This window comes from Rhynchophorus ferrugineus, unplaced genomic scaffold (genome assembly GCF_030347505.1).
Source record: "Rhynchophorus ferrugineus isolate W39M unplaced genomic scaffold, kcgeb_rfMv2 rfM1, whole genome shotgun sequence".
Classification (NCBI taxonomy): Eukaryota; Metazoa; Arthropoda; class Insecta; order Coleoptera; family Curculionidae; genus Rhynchophorus; species Rhynchophorus ferrugineus.
The window spans coordinates 48447875-48467958 of NW_027472580.1; the positions used below are offsets into that span (position 1 = coordinate 48447875).

Below are 20084 nucleotides of genomic sequence, written 5' to 3' on the forward strand. Positions count from 1 at the left end.
CAAAAATACTGTTATCAAATATAATTTATTTTAACATTACAGTAAATCTAATGCATATATAATCAAAAGACTTAAAACTATAATAAAGTACACAGTTATAATAGTTTGTAGGTTAGGGTTGTGTTTGATTATATTTACATTGAACTCTTTTCCATACCACTTATGACTTAGAGTTTTAGGCGCGTTTGTAGTTGTATCCCCTGGAGGCTTAATCTATCTAATTAACAATTATATATCCAAGTAATATATTTTACTTTCACTACAGTGCATATTTACCGTTTACGCTTAGTTCTCGTGTCCTTCGATACAGTGTTTCCTTGTAAAGAGATTTTGATATCACTGTATTTCTCCTTATTTGTTCTCTTAATATTTGTATACATCTTTCTGGATGAAACTAAGTTTAATCACTGCAATCTCCTTAATGCATTTGCAATATCCACAAAACAGTTACTATTCCTTCTCTCCTGATACATTTTAACCAAATGCTTATGTATGTTCTGAACAGTTACACACATAAATCTTTTATACTATGTAATAAAATTTCCTACAGTTATCACATATTAATTATATACTCATACCTTTATTCGTTTCCATTCTCATCACCCTGTCTTCGAGATTGGCAGCTTTGAATCATATCATATTCAGAAAGTTTCATTCAAGTGAATAAGTGAATAGAATAGCTGTTAACTTCTAATATATCTAATATTTGTTCATAATTCCATCATTTGTCAATTTCTTCTTCAATGTATATTATCGAGTTCATCCAAACCGAAGGTGTTATTAACCATTCCTGTTTTCAGCACGAATATATTGTACTTTTGCAACGAATTATTAATAAACGTTATGACTAATAAAACAAATAAAAAAATGAATAAAACATAATCAATTGTTATTCCAACAATTACCTTTTCCCATCAACTTTTGCCATAACATATTTTTAACACAATTTTTATTATCATCTTCCCATGAGTGTCCATTGGGTATATTGGTCCCATTCTAAAATATCCATGTCTCATCTAAATACATACATTGAAATAAGAAGCCTTCCTTCATTTTATTATATACGTTTAAAAATTGTATTCTTTTAAAAGCAATATCCGGAAGTTCCATTTGATCTCTTCGATACTTTTCAGACTAACAATTTCCTTTGAAATAATTGTATTAAATTATATTATGTTTGTATTAAAAAACTATACACTGTTTTAATCTCTGATAGAGGTAACATCAAGTTGATCTTGATTTGTCACCCGCTTCGTATAAGGACGGTTTTTTCATATATTCTTAATTTCTTGAGATATTTCAGTGTCCATAAAATCGCACCAAATTTTACTGGCAAGTGGGGGGCCTCCATTATCTCGTTCCTGTCTAAAGTAACTAATTATAGACGCAATCTGTTCTGTCTGGCTTCGGAATATTAAATCAGAGTAATAATAAGCAGCGGTTTGAAATTTAACAAACAAGCAAAGAATTAAATAACGTTTGACGGTTTATAACTTTTTATCACTATTGTTTTGAAGAATTTTACATACGTATGACAACCGGACAACTTTTACAGGCTAGTTCGGTTACACGTTCGAACTTATCAGACATTATTCTGTCTTTTTTTAACTAGAATGATATGAGAAAGAAAATATTATCTGTTTCGAAAACGAATTTACAAATTGCGGCCGGCAATACATTAAACGTCTTGATGACGTATGTACAAAAGAACTTTGGATAAGTATATAGTGTACTTTTATTCTACGAACAAAAATATTCGTCATCATTATCATCCATCTAATGCCAGCCCGCTAGTGTATGAACCTCTCGATCAATACGTTGCTATTTGTGCCGCAGGTTATCGATTATTCTTCAATAAACCTTGTCATAGTTGGTGATCGGACGCAACTGTTTAGGTCTTGGACAATATTAGTCACTTGTTTTCAAATAGCTTTCTGTGATTTTTATCCATGTCTTTTCCGAAGTGGCTTTCATATTTTATTGGATAGAGACGTTGAAACCATTGCAATCAGCGTCTTACAATTTTTTTTGAACTTATGTACTGATTGTTTCTGGATCGATCTTGGAGAGAAACATTCAGAATTTCTACATCGCATTTGCTTATTACTTCAGTGGTACTTGAACTCCTGCACCCGCTTTAACTAGATCTCTTTGAGATTTGTAATTGTAAGCGACTCGCCAGTTGTCAATACATTGGTTATTAATTCACAATCCATATGGCTGGACAATATGAACTATATCATCAAGAGTGTTGAAAGCCGCTGATGTATCCACTACTATATCGCACAGCAGTGGATAGGCAGCGTTTCCTTGGAGAACACCGGCCCGAATCTCATGTTGCATTTGGCAAATTATTTCGCACTTACATACAGCTAACGGATGCTGTCTATCCTATCACTTTTTAACTAAATGAGGTTTTTAAATATCAACAAATTTTTGCAAAATTTGTTTTGAGCACTGATAGCAACTTCGTCTGCCTATATTCAAATTGTGGTAAATTAAAGTGTTTCTTCAACTTTAGAATATTCAAATACCAAATTCACAAACTGGGGGTTTTTCAAAAATTATATCTTCTATTACTAGGCTGGTGGTGGAGGGTCCAGCAACTTCGAAGCAATTGTATTGCAATAACTTCGTCTGCCAGTGTCCTTTTGTCACCCAAATTCCATACAGACTAGGCGAAGAGATCTTTTGAGTAACTTTTGGCAATCCATTGTCAGCCTGTCGCCTTTTCTTAATAATTTGTTCGACACCGATTAACTGAATGAATTCAAAGGAGAATAGCCTTACAACATAGACACTTTGTAGGGGCAAAACACTTATTTTATAAATATAAATACTTTCTACTATTTGCAAATAATTAATTGAAAATGAATATCTGCAGGTTGATATCTGACTTTAACGGTGTAATAAGTCAATTGAAAAGTCTCCGGCCTACCATAGTAAAACACATTTTTTTGGCAAAATTACTTTTTTTTTTATTCAATATAATTCCCTTCAAGGACGATACACTGATTATAGCGACACTCCAACTTTTCGATATCACTTTTGTAGTACGATTTGTCCTTTGCTTTAAAATAGGCCTCAGTTTCGTCGATCACCTCTTCATTCGATGAAAATTTCTTCCCAGCGAACATCCTTTTGAGATCTGAAAACAGGAAATAGTCGCCGGGAGCCAGACCTCGAGAATACGGTGGATGAGGAAGCAATTTGAAGCCCAATTTATGGATTCTTGCCATCGTTTTCACTGACTTGTGATACGGTGCATTGTCTTGGTGAAGCAGCACTTTCTTTTTCTTCAAATGCAGCCGTTTTTCGGCGATTTGGTCCTTAGTCAGACGGTCCAATAACGCTATGTTCTAGTTGCTGTTGATGGTCTTTCCTTTTTCAAGGTAGTCAATGAAAATTATTCCATGCGCATCCTAAAATACAGACGCCATAACCTTGCCAGCCGACTGTTGCGTTTTGCCACGCTTTGGAGCGGGTTCATCGTGTGCAGTCCACTCGGATGACTGTCGATAGGACTTCGGAGTGAAATGATGGAGCCATGTTTCATACATTGTCATATATCGGCGTAAAAACTCGGGCTTATTAGGTTTGATCATCTTCAAACACTGCTCCGAATCATCATCCCGTCGTTGTGCACCCGCTTTGCACAGAGCTTTCTCATACCCAAATGTTCGTGAATGATATGATGTACACGTTCAGTTGATATCTCTAGAGTGTCTGCTATTTCATTCAATTTCAATTTACGGTGGACCAAAATCATATTGTGAATTTTTAATTGTTTTTGTCGGTAACAACCTCTTTTGGGCGTCCATTGCGTTCACCGTCTTCGGTGCTCATTTCACGACGTCTAAACTTAACATACCAATCCTTGATGGTTGATTTTTTTGGGGCAGTGTCCGGAAACTCGGCATCAAGCCAAATTTTTGCTTTTACTGTATTTTTCTCTACAAAAAGCAATATTTTATTAACATGCGGAATTCCTATTTATCCATTTTATTCACAGTAACAAAAGTTGCTTCTCTCAAAATATTATAATTCACAAACTAATGATCCGACAGTTGTCAAATATATACACGCATCTTTTGAGGGTTAGGGCTAACTAGAAAACATATGGATTTAATTCTAGTACTGCCATCTATGTGTCAAGCCGGGGACTTTTCAATTGAAGTGTTAGATAAGACGTAAATAGACTAAAAAAGCAAATGCCAAACCGTCAGCAGGCTGCTGCCGTGTGGTGTGGTGATAAAAATATAAATTTTTGATTTTCGTAGTGGATGAAAATATGTTTTTACCATGGTTGTAACAGCTAATTTCAAGAGTGTGCCGGTTCGTATTCTAATATATCAAATTCTTAGACTACAATCATTTATCTCACTATTGAAAGAATAAGCTTGTCGGCGGATTTGTTTGAATTACTAGTCGTACAGTTGCATGTTATAACACATTTTATATATTATGATAGAATTAGTATTAGCATTAGTATTTAGAATTAGAATTAGAGTTAGTATTTATAATTAGAATTAACCCACTATATTGAATGTACGGTAGCATTTTATTGTGAAGTAGTTGTAAAATATGAACAAAATACTAACTGGGTTAATTTATTACTACTGGGTATGAAATTTTGTAGGCAAATTTAAAGCATGCATGTATAACACTTTGTTAGTTACTAATTAATGCGTATGTTAGTGGGTTATTGAATTCTATTCAGCCTTAACTCTATGTATTTTATGATACACTTGCCCCTTTCTTAATTTCATTTGCTCTATTGAAACATTCTATTTGATAACGTTTATTATATTTACAAATAGTATAAAAAAATGTCGCGGTTGTTTAAGGAGACTAGTCAAAAGCTTTGCTCAATAATAAAAAGGTGAACTTGACCACCACTATAGCATACGTATCCGTAAAAGCACGGCACCAAAATAACAAGAATCTTTCTATACTTATGTTAATTAATGTTATTACATGAATAATTTTTGGCAATATTTTTTAAAATAATTACAGCTGATTAATGTATATACTAAATTAATTTCTTCCAGTCTGCTGTATTTACCTCAGGTTGATTTTTAATTTGTTTTCTAACAACTTCTCTAGATACTTTAGGATTACTTTAGAATTATATTTTGATACAACTGGTTTCTCTTCTTGAAAGTAAAGGAGGTGGTTATCTCAAAGGACGGAAGTATAATGAAAATTCGTGAAATTGAAATTACCTAAATGAAACGCACAGGAAAAAAGAGAATTAAATTGCTTTTAATTTTACATGATAAAGTTTTATAATCATCTGTAGATCGAAATGTAGTTATATAAGAATTATTTTTAAAAAAGTAATAATAAAATAATTTATATGCAATTTATTAGTATTTATGTGGTTTTTTAATACTGCGAAATATATTGTATATTATTAACCTTCAAAGTACGAAGCGTATTATTTATATCTTGAACTACATGGTATGGAGATTATTGTTAACAAAGCTTTAAGCAATTTAAGTTCGCCTTTGTTACAACACTCCTTGAACCCTGGTGCATTTATTTGCAAATGGGAAAATTGACTTTTTTGCTTTGTATAATATTTTTCTTTTTTTTATGGTATCAGTTTATTCTACTTCATCATCATTATTTCTTTCTATATTATCTATTCTTTAAACATTAACAAATTTAGTAGTAACAACATGGATAGTAAAAATATTGTTTGGTTATTTAGAATAGAATACACCCTTAATTAACTCTTAGTAATTTTTCAGGAAATTCTAAGGAGAATGAATTCTGAATGATACAAAGAATATGATTAATCCAACAATATTATAATATAAATAATATAAAATAAAACTTACAATGTTAACATTTGTTATTATCTCTTGGAGGAGGAACTTCGCTGTACTGCTTGGTTCCATACATTTACATATTTCTTAAAGTATCGCTGGTGTTTTTTTATAAATATTAATAACAAAGTAGGTGGAATAGAACAAAAGTAAATCCTCTTCGTTATCAAGGAATCTTTATATTTGCAAGTTTAAAGTACACATAATTATTTTGCATTACCAGTTTTTACATGTTTTTACTATTTCATTGAAAATTTCAAATGGTGTATTACTAGGATTACCCTGGATAAACAACGACCACTATGTGTTTCTTCAATTTCTCATTTCAGAAAAATGAGTATTTGAATTTCACTTTAGAAAAAGACACTTAATTTGAGTTGATTTGCCAGATTAAGAAGTAATGATCGGAACAAATGAAAATTTGAAGAAATAAAAGGAAGATGTTTACTGCTGAGTATAAATTCTTTCTTAAACATTTTGAATAAAAGTTTCACGTAGTTTACATTATATAGAACGTGGTCATGTTGAAAAATTACCTTAAATTCTCTGAGATAGTCTTGCCATCGATCTAGGCTTAGGATTACAGAAGTACAATCAACATTCAATTATTCAGCAATATTATGTAGCTCTTTAGCTGAATGGCAATTCCATTTGAAAAAGTCATTCCTTGAGACTTGATCTTGAAACCCTCTTTTCTGAAATGCAGGTAAATGTAGTAGTCTTAGTAACTCTAGTTAGTACTCGTATGAGCTTAGAATTGAACTTTCAGTAGCAATACGATATTTTCATTGGTAGTTTAATTGGCAATATAACAATAAACACCAACATAATTTTCCAATATGCGATGATTTTTGATTCCTATATTATTTTTATCTGAATTACTAAACTATTACATCCATTTAGATAAACTCTATTTGGGCTAACTTTTACATATTTTATAAAAATAGAAAATATCACCATGGATACATTTGCAGGCGACACAGTAATGTTTTAAGAACGAATAAAAAAAAAAGATAATTGGTAATTTGGAATCAGTAATACAGGAGAGGAAAGGCGTACTTATCAACGATTGAGACGTATCTGTCGAAAGTTAAACAAATTCCTCGCAATCATCTGTGATGAAATCGATCTTTTGGGTTGAAGACAACAGTTCTGAAAACGCTATGGATTAATATGGCAGAAAACGATAAATAGATATATAATAACGTTGTACAAGACCACAACAGGTTCGGCATGTCGCTAATTCTGGCGAGATTTAGTGAAGAATGTCCAGCGTAACTAATAGTAGCGTACTAGTTGAGAAGTAGATACTCCTGTGTGTGTCTCCTGGACATATTTGTGTACTAACAACTATGAATAGTAGTATCCTGTTATAAAATCACGCCGTTTATGATTATTGGATGAATATTGATAAAAAAATATCCTTTGAATGAGTTACACTAGGCATGAATTATTCTGGACCTAACACATATATATATAGCCCTAGTTTAATGACATACAGTTTATTACAAAGCATTTAAAATTTCATGATATACTACTCATAAGTTTGTGAGTTATTGTGCTAAGAGTGACACTTTTGTTATATACAAAATAATGGATCAAAAATAATTTAGTGTTTTAATTTTATACTGTTTCTGGATGCGATAAATAACGTTCAAACGAAATAATAGCTTGAACAAAAAGAAGTAAAAATTTTATGAGGACTTCACTCCATCTGAAACAACAATGAAATGTTGGTTTGCCGACTTTAATAGTGGTCGTAGACACACCGATGATGCAGAACGCAGTAGAGGATGAAATGAAGTGGTAACACCATAAAATATCAAAAAAAAATCGTCAAAATTGTTTTGAATGACTGAAATGTGAAATTGCGTGAGTTATCTAACATAATACAGATATTAAAAGAACGTGTTGGTTGTATATTGTATGAACATTTGACTATGAGAGAGCTCTGTTCAAAGTGGGTGCCGCATTAGCTCATTGTTTATGGTTCACAAAACAAGGACATGTTGATGATTCTGAGAAGTATTTGTCCATGTTTAAACGAATAAATCAGAATTTTTGCGTCCGTATGTGACAATGGATGAAACATGGATCCATCACTTTACTCCGGAATTAAAACTATCGCCATCTGTGTGGACATCAACTGCTGAACGTCATCCAAAGCGCCCGAAAGCACAACAATCGACTGGAATGATTATGGCGTCAGTATTTTGGGATGTGCGTGGTGTAATATTTATCGAATATCTTAAGAAAGAAAATACCATCAACAGTGAAGATTAGCGTATGGCAGAGAAAAAAAAAGTTTCATCAAGACATCACACCGTGTCACAAGTTAATCAAAACAATGGCAAAACTACATGAATTCAACTTCTAATTGCTCCCATATCCACCGTATTCGCCAGCTTTGTTGATTACACAGCGATTATTGGTTATTCACAGACCTCAAAAATGCTCACAGATAAGAAATTTCGCTCGAATGAAGAGGTTCTCGCTGAAAGTGAGGCCTATTTTAAGGAAAAAGATGAATCGTTTTACAAAAGTAGCATTGAAATACTAGAGTGGCGCTGGAACAGTCGTGTGGCAGCTGTGAAGTTTACGTTGATGTTTAAAGCCAATTTTGGGCAAAAAGTCGCGCTTTCTTTGTTAGGCCCGGCACTTTTGAGCCCATGTGTTATATCAAAAATAGAGATAACAACTTGCATTGCAACATAAAACGACGTATTGATTAAGCATACTAATAATAATACTTAAATATAGACCCAAGAAAGCCGCCGTGATCTTGTATTTGATTTTATGTAGCTGTGTAGTAATGTGTATTTAATAGAAAAACACAACAGAAATTGACCAAGCATTTTTAGAGGCTACCCTAGGAGCAGGATATAGTAAATACATATATTTAAGTAATTGTAAAAAATTTGCAAATTAGCTGCAACGATTAGTAACAATATATTAATTAATAAAAAATAAAATTTTTACTGCTATTTCTAATTTTTAGAAAGATTTTAACTCCAAAAAAACATTAACTTGATTTTTCAATTATAGAAGGAGAAAACTGTTTAATCACGACTTATTTCATAATAACCGCTTTATTTATTATACTGTTATACATTAAAAAGCTCGTTGACCATATTCAAGGTAATTAATAAAAAAATGTAATTATGTAATAAGATCGGGAAGTGCTATTTTGAATTGTATATATGTCTGGTTACTTCCTGCTTGTCTCGAGACTTGTCTGTTGACTAAAATAAAATGTCACTGCAAGAATGTTACCTATATTACATCATTTTAAGTTATAAATACAAATATTGTTACGTATAGATGCATGTCCAATATAATTTCTCGAATAAATTGATGCTTCTAATAGTTCGGTGATTATTAGTTTTTTAGAATGACTAAATATATTCATCGATAATTATATTTTTATCTTAATTTAAATATGTATACGAGATTCTTGGATTCTCCACTATATTAGCATAACTTAGAAATATCCTTGGCATTGTTTATATAAGATTCTTACAAGTTGTTAACGAACTCTAATTTGTTAGGGAAATACGTTATTATTGATTTTTTTATTATATTTATTTGAATTAACTAATGTTTTTGGTTTGCCGGATTCTTGAATAAATGAAGCTACACGTTACTTAATATTATTATAAATGAATTAATTTTTTCTATACTATTTGAAAGTGATTCATTATATAATATAATACTAAGTAATAAGGAATAGATTGATAGAAATTTAAATTTGTTCCTTTTAGGTATAAACATACATTATTGCGTGGTTTAAACAAAAAAAGCATCACAGCGATCACGAGTATGTAAGGCAACTTGATATTCTGGATATATTACTAGAATATTGAGACTCCAATTCTAAGGTAAAAGTAGCAGATTTTACGGCCTTGAAATAATTGATCTTTTACACCAGTATAGTTTCAACTCAACCGCAGTAGATTCGCAATAATTGTTTATATGTACTTAGAATTTAAGTTCGAACCTTTCAAAGTATCATTATACATTTCAGGAGACTTCTGGCAATTAAAATCATTTATTATTTGTGTTTTTACGATATGCCTTCATAAGATGATTTCATAAGATCTACAAAATTTAAATTTGTTTTCACCCGATCACATTTACTACTACCATAATGCATGTGGTATTTCGCAAATTTTAACCAGCTTGGTTAAAATGAAGGATTTCTTGGTTTGATTGTTCACAAAATAATTTTTTGATTGATTTATTTAAATCTGTTTTATATTTGTTTAAAACTAAATTAAAATTGATTTCATTTTACATTAATGCACACAAGAACGATTTTTAGTCTTAGTTATGCACTAATCAATATATTTCGATAAATGATATCTAAGATCTAAAAAAATCATTGTCAAGAATGAAAATATGATTTGATTATTTCAGATGTAACTCTACTTGCAGGATATATTACCAATATAAATTCTCTATTATATTGTTATTTTTTGTTTCAATAAAATATTTATTCGTATTTTATTAGGAAAAAAAATATTTGAATACAACTAGAACATTAATGATTTTTTTTCAAGTGATAAGTCAATCATATCAATTAATGATACATCATACGTGCATCAGAATAATATAAATAATAATATTAACTACTCTTTGTAAACATATTTTTATTTACAGATCAAAAGCAAAAATGGACATTGTTTAAATGTGATTTTAACAAGTATTGAAGGACCACAATAATAATTCTTGTTGTAGGTGGAAATATTTTTGAATTTTGTTTCAACGTTGTTGAATTTTCGTTTTTTTTTTAATTTAGATCTTCTAAAATTTCATCAATATCAGTAGAATTTCCATTTTTTTCCCATCTATAAGACAAGTTTATAGAGGCTTATACAGCGGTGGCTCATGGTTCAATAGATTGGGGGTACACAATGTTAGGAAGGAAAAAATTGTCAGTTATTTTATCCAAATTCCCGTTTCTACACAGATTATTACATCCGCGAGCTACGAATCCAATGATTTTAGGTGCACACGGACCAACATAAACCTTGGACTACCGCGATGAACACGGCGAAGGATTGACCAATGAGATCTAATATTCCGATGTGGAGTGAACGAAGATTCCCGCGACGAGCGCAAAGCAAAGCGAACTGCTGGATTTCTTACGTTACGCATAATCATTATCGGCGATTTGGGGATATGGAGTTTTGTTAATGAAATAATAGATAGGTTTAAGATTTCCGTTTACCGCCAGACAAGAAATTTGTCAATATGTTTGTGTATTAAATTCAAGAATGAACCATATTTTAAATAAAAAGAATGATTAAAATAATGATAAGACAGAATTTAATTAATTTTATTTTCAAAAGATGGCTCCTTTTAAATTTGGGACTCACGTGCACATGTGCACTTATTGAGGAACCGCCGCTGAGCTTATATAATAAAGATGATGTTGCAAAATTGCGAAACTTTGGCTAATATAAGTTAATCAACGTGGTGAAGAAGCGGGTGGTTCAAAAATGTAAATTGTTTTCTTAACTTACGTTCGTATTTTTTCGTTTCGTAGTTTTTATGTTATTAAATTAAATGGTCAATCAATGGCTTTAGGAAACACATGTTAATCTTACCTGTCTACAGATACAAGTACATTCTGAATGTTGGCAATATTGACATGCCATGTACATCTGATGCTGTTTGATACTTTTGGCCAAAACTATCGAGTAATAATGAGGCAATTTAACAGGGATCTTGGGATAAAAGTTTTGCAACGTCCAGAAACTAGATGATATTTTGATTGTCATTCAAAGAACTTAATTGGTTAGTTCAAATTTCCGTTATAGGTAACTGCCCATAAAACATTTTTTATGAAGGTATTCGATTAGTTCCTAATAACAGTTTACCACGCAGATGTGGTACGTGACAAATCCTTGTCATAATAAAATTTAAATAAAAAAGTAAATTTAATTTCTAAAACAATATATAAATTATAGTAACTAGTGATCGCCCTGTAGTCGAAATTCGACCACAATTGCATATTTTCAATATTTCATTTATGTTTTCAGCATCCTTATATTTTATAGTAATTATATTTTGTCCATATTTCTCACCTAAAATATATATTATAAAAACAATAAATATACTAGGCTGATTAAAAGAATAATTTCTTTACCTAAATCTTTAAATAAAATTGCATTGTTCTTTCTTATTGCACTCTTCGATCTCGCCCTTGCAGATAGCTCATCTTTAGTTTGTCTTATATGGCTTTCATGTATTGCTTTCTACTTTGTCTTAATTCCCAATTAAATTTCGATGAAACTATTTTATAACTTTCTTTTTTTCTATGCAATATTCATTTTAACTTTTGTTGAACAAATTCCCGTATTTATTACCTGCATTATTCGGTTAGTGCTTTGATAATAAATACTACCAACATTTACAGAAAAATCTTAATATCCTTTAGGACTTTTTTTTTCTTCACCAGGCAAATTAAATCAATATCGTGATTTCGAAAATCGAAATATATTGTATACAACGAAAACAGACGATTCTTGTTATTCTAGAATGTTGTAAATCTATGTTGTGATTAAATTTTCACATATATCGTTTTTCTTTCACAGCTTCCAATAAAGCATACCCATTAATTTGTTTTCTCTGTAAAACATATAAAATATAACTTTACATAATCATACTATTCGTTATACATCTTAATCGTTTTTTATCCAAACTTGGCATAATTCTTTAATAATTCCAACAATAGGGGAATACCGAAAGCAGTACAAAATACTTCATACAGTTATAAAACTTCGTTTAATAATGTCTTAATCACTCATTTTCTCTCTTAATATCGTTGCAACTATAAAAAACAAATATTCACTTAATTGTAACGAACATTATCCTTTATTTTATTTTATAAACTTAAAAGAATCTTTATCTTCTGAGATATTAGTTCCTAGTACTAGTAGCTAAACTCAACCCGCACATCTATCTGCTGAGTTCGATTTTATATTTTGTAGCACCGATATAGCCGCTATTGGTTGCTTGATTTCGTCGTTTTTCGTTTTTTCGGATTATATTTATTTGTCGTGCATATGACGCAGAATTGTTAGGCCCAAAAATTCTTCCTCGATACAGGCTTTAACCGTTAAAATAAATATAAATATAAAAACAAATAAGCAGTATTATTTTCAAAAGCCGTTCGTAAATGCGATTATAGTGTAATCTGGATTTTGGAGGCTGTGAAACAATTCTCTAAAAACACCTATCTAAATCGAAATACTACCAACATTTACAGAAAAATCTTAATAAATCTAAGTTAAATCTCTATTCTGTTACCTTTCGGGGACGTAGTATTATGGATTACTTTTTACTACACCATAACATTTCAAACAAATGTTTCTGCCGATTGGACTAAAATACTTGTGTCTAATAAGCATGTGTCAGGTTATGCATCTTACCATTATGTGTAAATTGGATGGTTAATGATTTTTGTTGCCAAAAGCTTTTAAAAACCATTAGTTGGAGCTTTCTTAAATTAAATTGAAATGTATTTTAACAACCGGCTTGAATGTAATTTTCAATAACAAATCACCGCTTTTAATAATAATAATATTACTTTTTTACTTAATATACTAATATGTTTTCATCTAATGTTTTGGAATGTTTCCAATTATTAATAGGAGATGTTGAATATTAAATAAACATATATTACGAATAATTAACAAAAATATATTTCCTTTTCACTATTTTATAGATAATTTAACACCGTCAATCATAAATAACTAAAAAATTATAAACTGCTTGAGTTAGCATTTTATAATTTTTATATTGGCATAGATACATTTCTAATATAAATCTTATAATTTAGTTTTGCAATAATGAATTATTTATTAAAAACGCATTGAATCATAATTATCATGTAAGTCAATCATAGTTATCATGTAACTTTAATTAATAGTTTACTTGATTAAGTTGGTAATGTTTTTTATGGTACAGTCACAAAGGTGAAAATCAGGGAATATTTAACAGATCGCTATTTTGATGGCAATGTAGAAATAAGATCCACAAATAGATCACAATTAGTTTAGTATTAAAAAGTTATAGTAGCTGGGTGGGATCATACTACGTTATTGTTCCTTGGCAATTTATTGGAACACTAGATATTTTTTTCAATAAACCATTTGTCAGTTAACATCTTCAGAGCATAAATGTAGTTACTGCCACTAAACATGCATTCTAAACATTACTGCTTTCTCCATTGTTTCTTCTCTTCTCGTTATTGTAGGGATTTCTATACTTTCATGGACTCATATTTGGTTCTATTAATAAGTTGACCTGTCAGTTTAGTAAATAATTATGACAATTACACTTTATAAAGGTTTTGAAATCCAAATTTCAAATATTATCCATTGTTTTCTATGATTCTATGATCAGGTCGCTAAAAAACTTGAAGGCTTCAAGGCGATAAATAGTAATCCGATATGTCTATGTCTGACGAATGAAGTTTTTCATTACAAATTCTAAAGGGTTTTTTGAGCCGCGCGAACAAGAAATAGTAAATGGGCTGTTATGATCAACTTATTTACATAACAAGTTGATTTGAAGAAATATATTGCCGATGGCTATCAAGCATTTTTCGAATCTTATGTTGGTGCTGCTTGTCATATCTCAATTGTCGATTTTGGATTCAGCGATTTAAAATTGATTTTTTTGATGCCAATGATAAATAAAGGCCTGAAGGACAAAAAAAAGTTCGAAAACATTGAAGTCTAAGACATGTTGAATGAAAGTATTGCTAAAACCCTCAAAGGACTTTCAAACAGTTAAGTAGTATGAATTAATTGTTTAAGGCATTTACATGCGATAGGAAATATCCAAATGGAAGGACCATAGCTCTCACATCAATTAATTAAAAATGATGAGAGAATAAAAAGTGTATATGGCAGATGATGACTGACAATGAAGAGATGATTTACTAACACAATCTCAAACGCAAAAGTCATGGGTTTCATTAATTTATTAGCTTTCATATAGTTATTAGTTTAGAAAAATAAATCACATCAACATTGAATAAGAATACTCATGATCATAAAGCTTTGCAGTGCTTATGGTGGTATCAGTAAGGCGTGGTAGTGTAATACGAATTACTAAAATTGAACGAAACTGTTACGGCCATGTGTCAACGTCAACCGAATAAACTGAATGACGCAATGGAGAAGTATAGAAAATACTAGTGATTGGTAGTAAGATACACAACGATATCCTTTTGCACGATAAAGCTCGTCTCTTGTGACAGCTCGAATGTGAGGTTTGCGTTTTGTTGTTAGCCACCAGGTATAGCGTTTTTTGATTACCATTTGTTCAAAGCGATACAGCATGGCCTTGAAGGTACACAACTTCGACATGCCGAATATCGATCGATAATTGAATCGTTGCTAAACTAACATCGTTATCGTGATCGCAGAATGCATGCAATCACCAATATGTTTAAAATAATTGATATTATTTGTTACATATTTTTCATCGAAACCGATATCAGCAACATATCCCCAACAAAATTTATTTGTGGGTGAAAACATGGCGTATCAAAGCGAATGAGACAAAATTTACTTACGTGACATTCACCCTGGGTAGAAGGACTTGTCCTCCGGCAAATCTTAATAACCGTGAACTCCCCACGTAGATAATGTTAAATATCTGGGAATTCATCTGGACCGACGCTTAACCTGTTGCGTTTTCCCACGTTTTGAGTTTTGTTTATTGTGTGTAGTCCACTCAGATTGTCGATTGGACTTCCGAGTGAAATGATGGAGCCATGTTTCATCCATTGTCATATATCGATGCAAAAACTCGGGTTTATTACGCTTGATCATCTTCAAACACTGTTCGGAATCATTAACTCGTCGTTGTTTTTGGTACTCGCGCGGCACCCACTTTGCTCAGATCTTTCTCATACTCAAATATTCGTGAATGATGTGATGTACACGTTCAGTTAATATCTTTAGAGTGTCTGTTATTTCAAAATTATTTTGTGGTTTTTTTTAGTGTTTTCGTCGGCAACAACCTCTTTTGGGCATCCACTGCGTTCACTGTCTTTGGTGCTGATTTCACCACGCCTAAACTTAGCATACCAATGTCCGGCAGTGTCCGGAAACTCGGCATCAAGCCAAGTTTATGCTTCAACTGTATTTTTCCCTTCAAAAAGCATTATTTTATCAACACGCGAGATTCCTTTTTATCAATTTTTTTTCACAATAACAAAAGTTGCTTCACTCAAAATGCTATAATTCACAAACTAATGATCCGACAGCTGTCAAATTTACACATGCATCTTTTGAGGGTTAGGGCTAACTAAAAAACATATGGATTTAATTCTACTAGTGCCATCTATGTGTCAGGCCAGGGACTTTTTTCAATTCATTCAAAGTTAATTCTTCTACGTGCCATCATTGACTCCAGTAACCATGTAATTTTGCAACGTAATATCCCCCCTGGAAGCTACAACGAGTATAATCCGAATTAAGAGTTTAAAGTACCCTGAAAAGTGTTAGTGGATTCAAATGCACTCTCCAAACAAATCTGCGCGATGTCAGTGAAATGTGTATGTTAAAATTTTTATTAGTTTCTGACCTGTCTAATAAACACAGAAAATAGTTTTTAGAATAACATAGAACAGTAATGAAGTTAAGTATAATACTAGTTTATAAGTTTGTACAGGAGATCACATATCGAAGCGATCTTTTATACATGCCACTGTATAATTCTGCGTACAGACCTGGCCAACGAAAGACAACGAATGGGTTTGGGCGTTTTCACATCTGCCGGCACCGACGCGACATCGATACGATAACGAAATCGGTGGACCCATAATCTCACGTAAACAAATGGGTCCCTTTCACACTCGCTGCTATGTCGGTATCGTGTCGTTGCCGGCACCGACATGTTGGCGGGCACCAATCGGTCCACTCGTGTCGGCACCTATTTTTATTGTGTATAGAGATATTTTTAAGGTTAAAAGAGGAAAGTGTCTAGCTTTAAATATGATATTGTAACACTAATCGAATTAGTAGAATCAAAGTCTTCCATATGGGAAAATACTAATGAAAATGATAAAAACAAAATACGGTGCCGTGCCGGTGCCGTGTCGTGTCGGCAGATGTGAAAAGGCACTTTGTTGGGAGATTTTTGGTTCTGTTTGGACGGTTTGACGACGGTCAACGAAGGTTTGGTGTGGAGCAATGGAAGGATTGGAAGGACGAATGCGGTGTGGACGATATACACTATAATCGCCGCGGCCGTTGAAAAATACAGATTCACGCCCAACGAACGTTTGCTGCTAACAACAAATGCAATATGTACGTTTCATCGAAGGCCAACGAACGTCCGGTATCCAACGCCGAATCTCATTCGTTATCCTTCGTTGGCCCGGTCGGTACGCAGCATAACAAAAATCTCATCAAATAGTTACAGCCTACTGGGCAGATTATGCAATTCTAAGAAAATAAAACAATATAGTATTCACTGGAAACTGACATATCTTAAATAAATATAACAACTAGCTATTGGATAACAAGAGGCTATTCTTTATATGCTTAATTAAAATTTTCTTTTCTCACTAGCTTAACGCAGGTACAGTAATTGCGTTATACGTTGTGCAAATAATAACTAGACAAATTAAATGACTAACTACTACAATTTTATGACCCTGTGAGATGTGTAAATATTTATCAAAAAAAAAAACTGCTATCACATAAATCGGCTCGTAAAAATGACTGAATCGTTTTGTATTTTTCGCGATGAAAACAAAATAAAACACGAGCCGCCTTTATAAATAAATAATTGTTCTTGCAACGGAGAAAATCAAAGCATTGACCTTAGCAAATGATATAAGTGAATTAAAGCAACTCGGTGCGAATCACTTTTCCGTCGACGTTCGTGCTGCATGGGTATCGGCTTGCCAACCGAAGAAGAAAACGTACCGTCGACACTGCCAGCCAGCTGATACCAAACACGGTGAACTTATACCGTTCAAAATAATCCAACTTTATCTTGTTTAAAGTGCCTTAAAACAACTCGTAACTTGTGTTAACTGTGATCTTCTTCTTCAGTTCGTTAAATCAGTGTTAGCTATTGTGCTCAACATGTTAGAAGGTTGGAAATTAGCTGTATCAAAATGTAAGCAAATTATATTTATATTATCTTTAGTTCTTTATATCTGTTTAGATATACTATCTCAACTTTTATGATTCAATATATTGCTTATTAAGGTATTTAAATTAATTTAGCTGCGTTTATTTAATAAAGTTTACTTATATATGTTGATAAATTAATGTCATTGGCTTTATTATTGTTTAAAATTTAATAACCTCGCTATACGATCGGCTAGTATGGAATATATGATTTTCTTAATTAAATGTTATGTATATACTTCTTGTTCTTCTTATTTTTTTAAATAATGAGTATTAGTTTTAATTATTAACTAGATTAAATTTATAAATATATTCTAAATAACATATTTATATTATTCATATCAATATCAATTCTTGTTATAGATGCCGTTATCTAATTAGAAATTTTATATAAAGCATACGTTATTTTTTATTTGTTTATTTATTTAAGAATACATTTTAATTACTTGTTTGGTTAATATTGATATAGTGCATACATCTTATTATTGTTGTAACATTTAAGTAATATTATACGCTTTTAGTAATTCAGTAAACCCTGACTAAAACATCCTTAAATTCGAATTTTGTTTAATAATAGTTATTATTATTAGATATCATAACGTTCTGCATTTTCTTACTAAATTTTGAGCACCAGATGTTTAATTAGATTAATTTTAATTAAGTTAATTAATTTTACTAATTTTACTAACAATGTAATTATTTATCGTTGATATATAAATATGTTTTTCAAATTTGTTGACACGTGTTGCTATTTACATATTAATAGGTATATTTTTAAAATTGTTGTTTGGTACTATGCCCGTCAATATTGTTGGGTAATACTGAAGTTATTGTTTTACAATATATTTTTTAATCTATCGTTTCCATAAATTCATATATTTAACAAGTTTATATTTTAAATAAAGTGTTTATATTATTTTAAAGATTATATGATTTTTGTTGAAATAAAACCATTTTCTATATTAATATGTTATCATTATGTATATTATATTAATATATATTCTAATAACATATATTAAAATAATATATATATGATATATGATATATTAAATTCAAGATTAAAAGATCTATCTATTTAGCAGTTAAATAAATACTCAGATAGTGGTTTGTCATAATATAATGAAAGGTAAAAGTGTATAGAGATTGAGGATTTTATTAGATTTTATAATTAATTCTCACTGCCATTAGTTACATTTTTTGGTTGCTATAAAGAATTTTATGATAATGCAACTCGATTCAATGGAGATGAGGAGGTGGTGACCCTTGAATTGCTATTACCCTGAAAGCCTTGCTGCGTTGAAGAAGATTTTGAAAGAGCCGAATCACGCATGACCCGATAAAGTTGAAACTGATGTTTCATAGAATTTAAGAGCAGTATTGCACAAGCCTCTACATCTGAAAAATGGTCTTAAGTTGATTCTCATCCATCATTTAACAGATCTATAACAATGTATTAAAATTTGTGAAAAACTTTCTGAACGCAAAGATATGTTAAATATTGGCCATAAAGTTATTTATAAAATTGTTACTTACGGTGCAGCTTTCATATCGGTCTTATTATTTTAGAATGGTCTGATGGCTATAAGTAAATTTAAAGAGCAGAGTACCTTTCCGTAATATATTGAAAATCGTTTGTTTCTTTAATGTGTTAATTATATTTCCAAGGAAGGGATTTATGTTATACTATGAGAATGCTTCACCCCATTCAGTAAAGAGGGACAGACTTTCAATTAGAAGATGATATTTATATCATTCTTTTGAAGTACTTCGAAAGAGTGTCAGTGCATCTCAATGTACTCGTTAATCAGCTAAATATGTAGTGGCAGTGAAGTGTGTAGACTAAGACATCTAACATCATCCGATATAATTATTGGACATGTAAAAACTTTAGAATAAGCTTTAAAATAAGACTAATGAATTAAAATAGTATTTCGTACAGGTACAGGATGAAGAGTTTTTCTACCTGCCATGTATATATAACACAAATATAACAAATACTTATTGTCCTCTGATCAGATTATGGAATTAATAAGAGTAATAATTAATAGAAATGACTCTTAACAAGTCTTACTTAGATCAATGC

At 31.2% G+C, this 20084-nt stretch overlaps 1 protein-coding gene across 2 annotated transcripts in view; it reads left to right on the top strand.

Annotated features, from left to right (window-relative positions):
- The window catches only part of LOC143197914 (sialin), a 74655-nt gene that overhangs the window by 34166 nt on the left and 20405 nt on the right, over positions 1–20084 (top strand). The window contains exon 1 of one of the 2 annotated variants that reach the window (XM_076406739.1): positions 17730–17987. The exons of the other annotated variant lie outside the window; for it this stretch is intronic. Within the exon in view, the coding sequence (XP_076262854.1) occupies positions 17954–17987 (34 nt within the window). The 5' untranslated portion in view covers positions 17730–17953. Of the gene's footprint in view, positions 1–17729; positions 17988–20084 lie in introns of those variants that run through there. 2 annotated transcript variants of the gene reach the window in all.